Source organism: Neophocaena asiaeorientalis, unplaced genomic scaffold (assembly GCF_003031525.2).
Source record: "Neophocaena asiaeorientalis asiaeorientalis breed wild unplaced genomic scaffold, Neophocaena_asiaeorientalis_V1.1 scaffold275, whole genome shotgun sequence".
NCBI lineage: Eukaryota > Metazoa > Chordata > Mammalia > Artiodactyla > Phocoenidae > Neophocaena > Neophocaena asiaeorientalis.
In genome coordinates, this window is record NW_020173679.1 from 1,866,713 (window position 1) to 1,879,835 (window position 13,123).

At 53.7% G+C, this 13,123-nt stretch overlaps 1 protein-coding gene across 3 annotated transcripts in view; it reads right to left on the reverse strand.

The window, feature by feature from the left end:
- PAX7 (paired box 7) overlaps positions 1-13,123 on the reverse strand; it is a 99,159-nt gene that overhangs the window by 25,019 nt on the left and 61,017 nt on the right. For all 3 annotated transcript variants that reach the window (XM_024749872.1, XM_024749869.1, XM_024749871.1), the window contains exons 6-7: positions 12,883-13,048; positions 11,531-11,733 (exon numbers count right to left, since the gene is read on the reverse strand). In XM_024749872.1, the coding sequence (XP_024605640.1) occupies positions 11,531-11,733; positions 12,883-13,048 (369 nt within the window). The remainder of the gene's footprint in view (positions 1-11,530; positions 11,734-12,882; positions 13,049-13,123) is intronic.

Here is a 13,123-nt window from a genome sequence, read left to right on the forward strand (position 1 = left end):
AGGTGTTTGCGGGAGAAGCCGGGAGAAGAATGAGAGAGATTAGGGGGAAGAGAGTGGGGGAGGGGACTGGATTCGCGAGAAGGAAGGATGGAGCAAAAGAAGGTCGGATGCAGATGGGGCTAAAAGGGGAAAAGGAGCAGGAGAGCTGGGGATTGGGGGGAGGAAACGGGAAAAGGAGAGAACAAGGAAGCGGAAGAAAACCAGTGCAGAAAAGAAAGCAGCGGTTAATTTCCCATCAGCTGGGCCCAAGAGAAAGTTCTGGGCTGAGGGAGGGCACATGGAGAGGAGACTGGCTGGAGGAGGACGGGGGAGGGCAGTCTGGCTGCGCAGGGCTTGGGGTGGAGACTGTCCTCCCTCCAAAGAAAGTGCTGGCTCTCGTCACTGAGAAGGAAAGGGAAGCAGAGAGTGGTGGTGACTGGCCGAATTACCCCGCAGGAGCTGGGGTGGCACTCAGGCCTGACCTTCCAAAGGTCGTTCGCGATGCCTGGGGGACAGTAGCCCAGGTCTCGGATACTCCCAGAAGCCCCAGGAGAGGAGCCTCTTCTGCCTGTTTCCTCCCCATCAGCCTCAACCCCACAGCAAAACTCCCAGGGGCAGCTCGAAATACCTGTCCCAAGTCCTTGAAGGTGTTGGAGAAATGTTCCCAGCTGGGGCGAGGGCCAGCAGAGAGAAGGGACTGGTGGGAGGGTCTGGAGAGAGGGGGGAACCCTGGGGCTGAGGCTGGGGCAGGGCAGGAGGGTAGACAGGGAGGCAGGAAGGAGCAGGGGAACTCAAAGGTGCTGAGAAGAATTAGCTGGGGGGCTGGCCCTGCACCAGCTCGCTGTGTGGCCTTGGGAGCCCCCATCTGCAAACAGCTACCTGGCATTGTGCCAGATGCCAACCTGCTCTGCATCTATCAGCACGCTTAATCCTCAGACTGGTTCTATGAGATGGGAAGTATTTATTAACCCCACTTTACAGAGGGGGAAACCAAGGCAGAGAAGAACCTGTTTGGAAGCACCCAGCTAGGAAGTGATGGTCCTGGGGATTGGGCACAGGCCCAGGGATTCCAGAGCTGGTATCCTGACGCCTCTCCTCTCCTGCCTCTTAGGGAACTGGGAATAGCCGAGATCAAAGAGTTTGGGGCCCTCAGAGATCCCACCAGCGAGTGGGAAACAGACCATTTTTGTGACATGTACTGGCTAAGAGCATGGTCACTGGGGCCAGGCAGTCTGAGTTCAAGTCCAGGCCCTGACACTTGTTAGTTCCTGACCTTGGACAAACTGTTTAAACTGCATGGTGCCACTGTCCACCACCTCATCTGTAAGACAGAAATAATTCCAGGCCCTCCCCTTCCAAAGGAGATGTTATGAGGATTAAATGGAATAATCCACATAACGGGCTTAGCATAGCACCTGGCCTGCGGTCTAAGGGCTCAAAAATTTGAACCATTATTATTATTACTTAATATTTGTCTACCAACACAGGTACTTTTAATATACTGATAAAATGTGATAAATGCACAGGGAAAGCACAACTAACCCAGCATAAGGGGGTGCAGGAAGGCTTCCTGGAAGGGACCAAGTCTTTAAAAGTAAGTAAGAGTCTGAGATGATGACAGGATGGTGGGGGATACCCGGGCCGAGGGAGGAGCAGGTACCAAGGCCTGGAGGCAGGGGACAGTATGGCCCTCTGGGGACCCTCAACGTCACCCCTGCCTCTCCTATCTGGGTACGTGCCTGGCCTCCCAGGTCCGGCTGTCCCGCCATCCCAGAGGCCTCCCTCTTGCTGGGGACCCCAGGGATGGGCCTCAGCAGTTCTGAGTCTGCCTGCTGTATTAAATGCTAATCTCTCTCATTTTCTTCCCCTCTATCTGCCGGGACTGTCTGGTTCAGAGGCCCCAGCCCCGTGCTAATCAGAAAGAAGGACAAATCCGTTATTTGCATTCTTTCCCACCAAGCCCGGCAGGTCTGGTTGGCTGAAGCCCCAGCCGGTTGGGAAGCTCCCCAGGCCCAGGCTGGGGCCCCAGGAGGGTGAAGAGGAAGGCTGGCCCCCACCCAGAGACCTAGCGGCTGTGACTCACGTGCTCATACAAAGAACCCACGGGAATCACGGGCTCTGATCAGGAAGGTTCCTGACTAGAAGTTGGCCTCTCACTTTCATTGGGAAACTCAGGCCCAGAGCGGAGAGTTGGCATCTACCAAGGTCGCACAGTGCGTTAGAAGCAAAGTCTGGAGGGAACTCAGATCACCTGGTTTTCCAGCCAGTGACCAGGCCTGGCCTGGGCTGAGCTGGACCTCCAGTCCCAGAAAAGAAGGGCTAATTCAATTTTTCCCTTTTCCAGTATGGTTTATTACAGGATATAATGTAGTTCCCTGTGCTCTACAGTAGGACCGTGTTGTTTATCCATTCTATATATAATAGTTTGTATCTGCTAATCCCAAACTCCCCATCCATCTCTCCTCCCTCCCTTCGCCCCCGATTTCTAATTAGGGCAGGGAGAAGCAAAGAGGGAAAAACTCTCACTTATTAAGCTCTTCCTCTATTGCCAAGCATAGTTTTAGGTATTTCACATGAATAGTCTCATTTATTTCTCAAAATACTACAAGGTGACCAGTATTGGCCCCATCTTCCAGATGAGGAAACTGAGGCTCCGAGAGCTCATGTAACTTGCCCGTGGTCACATAGCAAGTAAGTATAGAAGACCCGGGATCCAAAACCTGGTCTGTATGATCATTTCACTCAGCCCGTGATGTATCTGAATTAGACACTGTTTTAGCATTTGTCATATTATTTGCTGCTGTCCAGTCTGCACCAACCTCTTACCCCTTCCCTTATTTTCCCCTGAGCAAATGCTACCTTGCCCTTTGAGACTCCTCCTCCAGGAAGCCTTCTTTGACAATGCCCTCCCTTTTCCAAACTCCTCTGCTCTTCCTATTCTGTCTGACCAGAAATCCCTCTAAACTGTCAATAACTGATTCTCTCATTGCTCTTTGGTTGTGAGCGGGGCTAGTACTGTCTCCCCTAAAACATACTTGGTAAGAGCAGAGACAGCCATGTGTTATTTCTTTTTTGCGCCTCCCTATACATTGTGTTAGTAACAGGAGTCAGACAATGAATTTGAAGGCGACTGAACATACTAACATTCAAACTAACTGATCAGCTGCCGTAAAAATCTCTTGGGTACGGACCACAGCTGTGTGTAGTCAAGCCTGCAATACTCCTGGGGGTTCACCAACACTTGCTGGAGGCCTACTACGGGCCAGACACCGAGTTCTGTGTGTCACTAGAATGAATCACCATGCACAGAGTACCACTGCCTCGCATGTGGTCCTACTGAAGACCGTGGTCCCTGACATCAAATGGTGCGTGGAAACATCTAGGTCTCCTCTTTCCCACTTGTTTATACCAGGCCTTACTGTGCTCATGGGGAGGGGCAGAGGTCAGCTCCTGCCCACACCTTCTCAAGGTATAGGTCTTGATTGCTATAGATGTATCAGTAGTGGACAAAAAAGAGGCCCAGAGCATCCCTTGAGGGCAGCCCTCAATCCACAGCCCTTGTCCAGACTCAGGGAGATGAGCTCAAAATGCCGTCTTCCCAGAATCCCACTCAGTCCTCTAAGGAGAAAAACCCAGGGTTGCCCTCAATGGTAGAAAGACCCCAAAGTTGGGGACTTCTCTGGCGGTCCAGTAGTTAAGACTTCTCCTTCCAATGCAGGGGGTGCAGGTTCAATCCCCGGTTGGGGAGCTAAGACCCCACACGCCTTGGGGCCAAAGTACCAAAACATAAAAAGCAGAAGCAATACTGAAATAAATTCAAGAAAGACTTTAAAAATGGTCCACATCAAAAAATCTTTAGAAAAAAAAAAAGACCCCGAAGTCACCCAGAAGCCAGGCCATAAGCTAGACCCCCCAGTTCCTAGCAGGGCCTGCACATAGGCATGACCCACCACCTCCATCACCAGTATTCTGGAAAGTTCCTGATCCCGGTCTCATCTTTCTGTCCACCACCCCCTCAGTCCCCTCCACCCAGGAAAAGGGGTGAGAAAGGCAGAGACATAAACACGAGTCTGTTTTCACAGGAGACGAGGCTCTGCCCAGGCCTTTCCCTGTGGGCTGGAGCTGGGCCTCTGACTGATGTGAACAGGTGGCTTTGTTTGGCCAGCCACCGGGGGGAATAACTCGGCTTTTCCCACTGAGGTAGGTTAACCATGGCCAAAGGCAGAGCTGGATATGAGAGCAGGGTCTTGGCAGGTCTGCCTGCTCAGGGGCTGGAAGGACTGGGGATGCCTGGGACCCCCATGGCTGATTCTCTGAGCCTGTAGCTCATCCTCGTCCCGGGGTGGGCCTGGCCAGGAGTTATGGGGAAGGGGCGCTGGGGGTGTGCGGAGGCCTGATGAGGTAAGTGGACGCTCCTCACGACCTCCAGTTGGTACCCTGATCAGGGCTGTGACTCAGGCTGGCAGATGTGGCTGGCTGATGTGGGGGAGGTCTGGGAGCTGGGCTGTTACTGGTGCAGTGAAAGCCAGTCAGGGAGGGCAGATACTGCAAAAGGGCATTTGGCTTCAAGTCCAAGAAAATCTGGCCACAGGGTCTTGGTCCTGTCCACAAGCTGACCCCTGACCCCACACCATCACCAGTGGTCACCGTGAGCAATGGGTAGGTGGGTGAGGTGATTCAGTTAGCTTTCCCCTAATCCTGGGAAAAACCAGCGTCACAGCCTGTCCTTCCAACTGGAGCCGGTCACTCCTTCCATCCCAGCTCATCTTTCCCTGGGACCTGAGGGCGGAGGGAGGGAGATGGCCTTTCCTGTGCTTTCTGCAGAGAGGGGTGCTACCTGCACCCTGTCACCCTCTCTTCCCAAGACTGGAAACCAACTCAGGCATTTTCCAGGTGGGAAGGAAAGGGGGAAAGAGATAGAAGAAATGAGGTGGCAGTAAAACAGAGTTGGGAGGCCAGGGCACAGACGGGGGAGGTGGGTGGAGAATTTATTAAGCACCTACTATGTGCCGGGTACTGTACTCAAATCTCCCTTAGTCCTCACAGCACCCCCTGAGAGGTAGGGATTATCACTCCCTTTTACAGATGAGGAAAAGGAAGCCCAGAGAGGTTAGGCAAGCTGCCCCGGGGCCACACAGCAACTTAGATAGTGGCAGAACCAGAAGTCCAACTCAGGGCTGCTTGTTGGCAGAGGCCAGCCCGTTTCTCTTGCCCCAGGCTTCCCAGGAGAGACTTCCCGGGAAAGGATGAGCCTGGAGGAGACCCTGAGAAGGCGAAGGGAAGGAAGCTGGAGGCAAAGGGGCCGCCGGGAAGGGAGGAAAAGGAAGGGCTGGGCGGGGCCCAGAGGCGCGCTCACTAGGCTGGGGTTAAAGCCTCATGTTCCTACAACCCGCTAAGCCGGAGAAATGAATTCTGATCCTTCCAAAACCCAACCTTGGAAAATGTGCGAGAGAAGGGTCTCCTTTCAGGGGAGCAGGAAATCCTCCACACCTCCTCCCGACGCCCCAGTAATGCCAGGATGTCCCCAATCTGCTTTGAGGAATGGAGAGATTAAGAATAATAAAAAAATTGCAATAAAATATGTGTGAAGGAGGGGGTAATTGTGGACAAACGCAGCATTCAAATTCATTTTTCAGCTCTTTTACACACCATTTCAATCTTATTTTCTGCTTGTTAATGAGATCTTGTTGCCTGGGCTAGGCAAAACCTTCCAATATCAGGACGTAATTGCACATAATTTTCTCTCCTACCAGTGATTTGCATCAGTTTTTTAAAAATTCTGGGCTATTTAACACCCCACGATCCCCCTCCCCGTCTTCTTGCCGACAAATCTCTTATGCCCTCCTCCTTCCCTGTCCCTGGTCCAGCAAGACTCATTTTAAATGCTTATTATAAACGCAGTGTCGCCAATAAAGGGAAAAAAAACACACAGAGGAAGTGAGGGGAGAAAAAGGCAAAGGGAGTTTCCAGTGGCCACCGTGCGAAGGGCCCTGGCTCAGTTCCGCAGCGTGAGAGGTTTCTCCATCTTATCCCGCTGAGGGTGATGAGAAGGTGAGGTGCGTGGGTCAGGCACGTCTGCCTTAGAATTGCATCGCCACCACTCACCTGCTCTGTGGCCTTCAGCAAGTTACTTAAGCTCTCTGAGTCTCTCTTCCCAAGTTCTGTGGGGCCAGAGTAACTTCACAGAAGCAAAGTGCTGACAGGGGATGTGGCATCCCATAGGTGATCAGCTGATGGGGTGTCTTTCCTTGCTGGATTGGCTCCCCTGGAGGCCTCAAAGGATGCCAGGAGGGCAGTGGTGGGACTCTACCACGGAGAGGCATTCTGGAGACCCCGTTCATAAAGAATTGAAAAGCCCTGAGCTTTATTCCTACTGGTCTAGGGAGGGAGGGGAAGCTTGAAGGTGTAGACCATGAACCTGACCATGCCGTTAACTGCCACTGTGGCCTCAGACCTCAGTTTCCCCATATGGACCACAGGACAAATCTTACGGGGCAGATACAAGAGAACAGCATAGTGGGCTCTGGAGCCAGACCATCTGAATCCTAGCTTTGCCACTTTCCAGAACCTACCACGGGGCCTGGCATGTGGTAGGGCTTAATTAATATTTGTTAGATGGGCGGATGGATGGATGACCCTGGACAAATCCATTTCCTCATCTGTAAACCAAGGTCACAAGGTAGCCGCCAAGACTGGCTGCGTGAAAGCTGGTATGACATTTAGCCCATTCACGGCTGGCCCACGGTAAGCGTTCATTCCATGTGAGCCATCACTGTAAGTACTATGGGAGGGAAAGGACGACGAGGCTTGGTGTCCTGCGATCGCGGCCGTGTGATTAACGTCACACTTAGAGAATATCTTTCACTAATTCCACATGGGGGAGATTGTAAATATGTAAATCCCTTTACAGGTTCCTCCACGTTAAGCTCCAGAGAGGAACAAAGGGGACGATGCACAAGGGACGTCATGAAGAGGCAAGAGGAGGGGTGGTGGCAGGAGAGAAACGCCCCCTTCCCATGAAGCAGTGGCGGGAGCTGTGGGTGAGGTGTCCGGAGCCCTTGGGTGCGGGTCCCAGCTCAGCTGCGAACCTGACAGTGTGATCTGGGCAATTTTCTCCCCCTCTCTGGGCCTCAGTTTCCACTGCCAACTCTGATAGTCTGCCTCTAAGAAAGCCTGGGGGACAAGGCAGCTCCAGCTTCGGGCTGCCCCTGGTAACACATCTGCACAGGCCCCGGAGAAGACCCCAGCACGGGGCAGCCTGCCTGTGGCCTTCAGCTCACATGACCCTGGAAACAGCAGAACCTTGATCCTGATGCTTTGCTTGGGAGCTCTGACTGGTCAGTGCTGCGGCTATGAATGGCCCCCGTGGCCTGTCTCCCCCATCACATTGGGAACTCTCCAAGACAGGGCTGTGCTTCCACCATCAGACTGGGGCGTCTAAGGACAAGGGGTTTCCTGAGGACAGAGTCGTGTCCCTCCTCTCAGACTGAGAGCTCCTCAGGTTGGGGGCTGTGTCTCCCCCATCAGACCGGGGAATCTCTAAGGACCTGAGTGTCCCCTTTCTATCTCTGCCCACCGCCCTTAAAACTGTGCCCTGCTCGTGATTCCCACACGTGGGCTGGTACGAACTGATCCACCTGCAGGAATCAGATCACTCGAAGTGATGTCACAAAAGGGTCCTTTTGTCCTAAGCTGTCCTGAGCTGGTTTCTAAGAGTTGTTTCCAAGCAAAGCCAGGGCCGTCCACGTGCTGAGTCCCTAATCCTACCAGGCTGGGTTCTGGGGGTGGGTGAGGGCCTAGGCCCCGAGGGAACCAAGCCTCAAGGTCATCTAAGCCTCTCATACGACTCAGCTCTGCCTGTTGGCCCCTAACCTGAGTTAGGCCTCAGTGTTCTCATCCATGACATGGGCTGAAGGAGCTTTCCCTTCCACTGAGAAGGAGGGACTGGCTTCCGAGATGATTTCTCCTCGCCGCCAGCCAGTCTCTCAAAAAGAGAGCATGTGTGGGCGTTTCTGAGAGGCAGGAGGGCAGTGTGAGTGGGTAAAATCTCAGGTTCTAGAAACGAAGGGTGAACCCAGGGTTTGACGCTCAAGTAGATTAACACATAGGAAACACTGAGAACAGGGTCAGAACATCACAGAGGCTCAGAAAGGTTAGCTGTCCTCATCCACGTTGTTATTAAACATGTTGCACGCCTTGCTGTTTTATTATGCTTATTGTCTGTCTGTCCCGTTACACTGCCAGCTCCACTAGAGCAGGGACCTTCATCCCTGTGTTCACTGATTTATCCCAAGTGCCGAGAACAGAGCTTGGCCCATAGCCGGCACTCCATAACTGTGTGTTATATTAGAGCCAGAGGACAGGCCCAGAGCTTAGATGAGTAAATGGCTTTTCTGTGAGAGTCTGCTGGGCAGACTCTCCGTGGAGGCTCTGAGGCTTGGAAGCACCCACTTCCCAGGCTGGGTCTGAGGCCAGGACCCGGGTCAACAAGCGGGGAGGAGGCAGGTCCTCTCCAGGCAGCGGCAAGCCGGTCGGTGAGGCAAGCAGGTGCCCAGCAGAGTCCCAGCTGGGTCCCCGACTGCATCCCCTTGGGCTGCGCTAAGAACAAGGGCCGAGGCTCTCTGGGCGACCGTGGACCTGAGATCCTGGATGAGGGAGGGTATGCTGGCCCCGCAGCCCAAGTGGGGCCCATCCTCCCCCTGCTGCCCAGGTGAGCTATGGAGAAACCCCTCCTGCTGGGGAGACAGACATGGTAATGAACCTCTCTTGGTGGAGAACCCGCACGACCCCCAAGACCACAGAGATTGCTGACCATGTGTAACTGGCCTGTCAGATGGGGGAGGGAGTACAGGGAAATGCCAGGGACTTCCGTATAAGACCCTAAACACCCCCTCGCTGCCCCCTTCCTTCAGGAAGTGTTTGTAGCCTAACGCGGAGGTTCACACACGCAGAAGCACACACAGCCTGACCCTGCCCTCACGTCCGCCCCGCACGCAGCCCTCTCCCTGACCTCTAGCAGCTGTTCACCTCCTGGTCCCCTCGGCCCCTGTCAGATCCTCCATCTGTCTTCACACCTTTGGTGGGAACCTCCCGATGGGTCTCTGAAGTTCACGCAATCCGTCACGCCCCGCACAGCCCCTCTGCCCTGAGGAATGGGGCGGAAGCCTTGAGGGTCTCTCAGAGGAGGGGTGAGGGTCCAGCTCAAGTGGGGAAAAGGTCGGGTTTGGTCTGGCTGCTCACCTTAGTGGGTCAGGCTCTCTCCCTTCTTCTGCTTCCCTCCCTGAGGTTCAATTCTGGGCTCAGACAGTGCGCGGAATATCTTCTCTTTAATACCATTGCTGAACCACATGCTCCAGAAGCCAGGGGCCCCTTCATTTGCTAGTTTCTCCTCTGTCTTGTGACAGAAGTGCTGTTCTGGGGATAAACCTCCGCCCACATGGAGATGGGTGTGCATGGAAGAGCCGTGGTCAGGGAGCCAGATGCCCCAGACTCTCGGGCCTGGCCCAGCCGACGTGTCCTAGCCCTCCACCTGTAAAGTGGGCTGGAGGGCCCACTTGATCTCAACACCCCTCTTCAGATTTTCTCCAATATGTTTTGTACCATAAGGCCAGGCCTGGACCACATTCTCGAGTGTGGACACTGTGGGTCCCTGCAGCCATCCTTACCCAGCCAGCTCTGGATCCTGTCATGTCTAAACCTGGCTCTGGAAGGTTAGCTTGGCCAGTTAGTCCTCGGCACTAATGAGATGGAGCTGGTGGCCTTGAACCCCAAAGAGGCCAATTAGGTTCTACTGGAAAAACATTCTGGTCTACAGGCTGCATCACCCTCCCAATGTGGGGCCCATGAGGACCTGCTGCTTCACCCCTGGGAGCTCTCCCTTCAGCTGCTTGGGTTCACCGGGCATTCAGCTCTGCACTGGACCTGGCCTAAGTGCTTTACCTAGGTCATCTCATTCAATCCTCAGCAACCCTATGAGGTAGGGGCTAACATCACCCCATTTCACGGATGAGAAAACTGGGGTGTAGAGAGGGGAAGGGATCTTACCCATAAGCAAATGATGGAACTGAAATACAATTAGTCCTCAACGACACACATTAATTGAGGCAAATAGGAATGACCCCCAAACATGCAGAAATTGAACATTTGGGGGAATATTTAGACCAACGGTAGCCAGTTTTTTCTATAAGGGCCAGTCATGTTTTAGGCTTTACAGGCCACGTGACCTCTTTTGAAACTATTCAACTCTGCTGTTGTAGCACAAAGGCAGCCATAAATAAATACGTAATGAACGGACATGGCTGTGTTCCACTAAAACTTTACTTAGGAAAACAGGTAGCTGGGTGGAAGTGGCCTGGGGGCATGTTGCTGACCTTCTCTTTGGTCTTTTTCTTTAGGTAATACATTTCTCATATTAACAGTTTATTGAGCCCCTATTCTGTGCCAGGCTCTGTGCTAAGTGCTTTCACCTGTTAGCACATTGAATGCAGAGAACACCCCTTAGGAGGTTAGCAGCTCTCTGTTTAATTACTCTTTTGTTTAATGGGGGATAAACTAAGGCTCGAAGATGCTTACTAGCCTAACACCCTGAGCAGTGGAGCTGGGATTTAAACCCCCTCCACGCCTCACCTTTTCTACCACGTTACAGCTGTTCAGATAAGTTTGCACCCCATGTGTTCTCACCACAGACATGACAGAGGTGTCTCAGAAAATGGGAGGCAAGGTAAAATGAGACTTGGACTCAATTCTTTCCCCCACAGATATTTGAGAGCCTGTTAGAGCGACAAAAATGAGCTCAGCAGTTCTTCCAATTTACTAAGATTTCGAGCATCACTGAGTCCTGTTCCCCAAACCCACCAATAACCACATCAGCCTCAGCCTTGTCTTTCTGGCTTCATCTAAAGATGGTCCCACCACTTCTAATAGCACCATCAGGCAATGAGTGACTTAACCAGCAACCAACCACATGTGAGTAAACAGAGTTCCAAGACCCAATGAGAGTAGAATTCCCGGGCTAGAACCATCCCTCCCCTCCCCACCCATTGCCACAGTTCTCTCCACCAGGAGTACTTGGTCCCACCTAGTGACCAAGGTGGGAGATGGAGCCCAGGATGGAATCCAGGAAAGACTCCCGATTCTAGAACAAAGCCTCAACCAGTCAGCATCCCATAGGAAATGGTGCAAGGCTTCCATCAACGCGCTGAAAATGCCTGACTTTTACGGACTGAACAGCCATGAGGGGGGTGATGGGCCAGTTTAATAAGCTCTGGGTGGTGAGAAATATGGAAACCTGTGATGGAAACCTTTTCTCTGCATCTGCCCGCTGGGTCACCCAGGTCTGTGGCTTGAAGAAGATAAACCCAGGGTGAAAGGTCACAGAATAGTGACAAGTGAAGGTGGAAGGCACATCCCCGCCTCCCACTTAAACTCTCTCAAGGTGTCCAACAGCCATTCTTCCCCGAGGGAGAGTCAGCCTGTGTCCCCCAGAGCCCTCGCTGGCTGGACTGGCGATCATCTGGTGATGGGACCTTGGGCGGGGGGCCGGGACACCTACCTGAGGAGACAGGCCATTGCTGACAGGGTTCATGTGGTTGGAGGGCGCTGCCGGGTTCATGAAGCTCTCGGAGTAGCTGGTGAAGCTGTGGCGAGCTCCATAAGCAGAGCTGGTGTCCGCGGCTGCAGCGGCCGCAGCCAGGCCCCCCTGGTGCATGGTGGACGGCGGGAGGGGCTGGGGCCGGTGCACGGTGCTGCCCCCATCTGTGGAGAGACCCAGGAGAGGGCCTGAGCAAGTGGCCTCACCCCAGAGGGCGAGGGAGGGCAAGTACTTCCTGTTTGGAAGGGAAGACCTGAGCCACCTCCTTCTCCCAGCCTCTGTCCGTCGGATGGAGTGGGGAGGGGACCACCTTCTCTTGCTACTTGGGATGGGACGACTGGCTTCTGGGCAGGACACTACGGACTGGCAAGTCTTGACTGACCGCCAATCAACATTCCAGACAACCTCTAGGCACCTACTATGTGCTGGCCTTGTTCTCAGTGGTTGGCACGTAGTAGGTGCTCAATAAACATTATCTGGACTGAAAGTCAGATCTCCTTGAGGACTGTGTCAATCTGCCCAGGCCTGTCCCGATAGCACTTTATGAGTGCCGACCACTCACCAGGTGCTTTTACAAACAGTGTCTAAGGGTACGAAGCAATAGTGATTCCCACTTTACAGATGAAGAAACTAAGGCTCAGCGGGCTCAGGGCCCTTGTGCAAGGTGACAAGGCTAGGGAGTGGGGGGTCAGAGTTTGATCTGCCGTTCTGTTCCTAGCTGCTGGGCTGCTCTTCCTCTCTGTCCCAGCCCCTCCATGTAGCCTTCCGGCAGTTGGGACCATCACCATTGGCCACAGTTCAACTTCTCATCAAAAATCATGGGGAGGCCTCTCCTCAGCTTCTAGAACTCTAGCCTGCCAGTCCTTTACGAGGAGGCCACGGGGCTCCATGAGGCAGAAGTCAAGTAGCAGGATTCTTAATGTGCGCTGGGGGCGGAGGGTGGGAAGGGGAGGGCAGACTGGGGGCCAGGAGCCAGGGAGGGGAGTTACTCTTCTCTGCCCACCATCATCTCTTCTGCATTTTAATAAGACCCAGGAGATGCATGTGACTTTACAGTTTGAGAAGCTCTGTTCTAAACAGGTGCATGGAGGCGACCCTGTTTATCTCCACCCGGATGCACAGCCTAGTAGTTCAAGGGCAGGACCCCATCTCTTTTGTCTTAATAGTCTGTCCCCATGAAAGCAGCCAGACAGCCATTAAAGAGAAACCAAACACCCTCTTATTCTTTCTTTGTTAAGGAAGGAAGGAGTGGGTGGGGGCGGAGGGGAATGAAAAGGTGTGGCTGAGATGCCAGGATAGGGCTGAGCACTCACCTTGGGAGATGGTGGTGGTGGGGTAGGTGGAGTCTGGCAGCTGGTAGGGGGGCAGCGTGGGCATGCCGGTGGGCGGGAAGCCGCCTGGCAGAAGGTGGTTGAATGCTGCCAGCTGGTTGGCTCCTGCCTGTTTACGCCAGCGGGCGCGGCGGTTACTGAACCAGACCTGGGGGATGGAGAGCGGAGCATGGAGAGCCCTCAGCTTGGCTCCTGGCAGGGAGCTGAGGCACGGCTATACCCT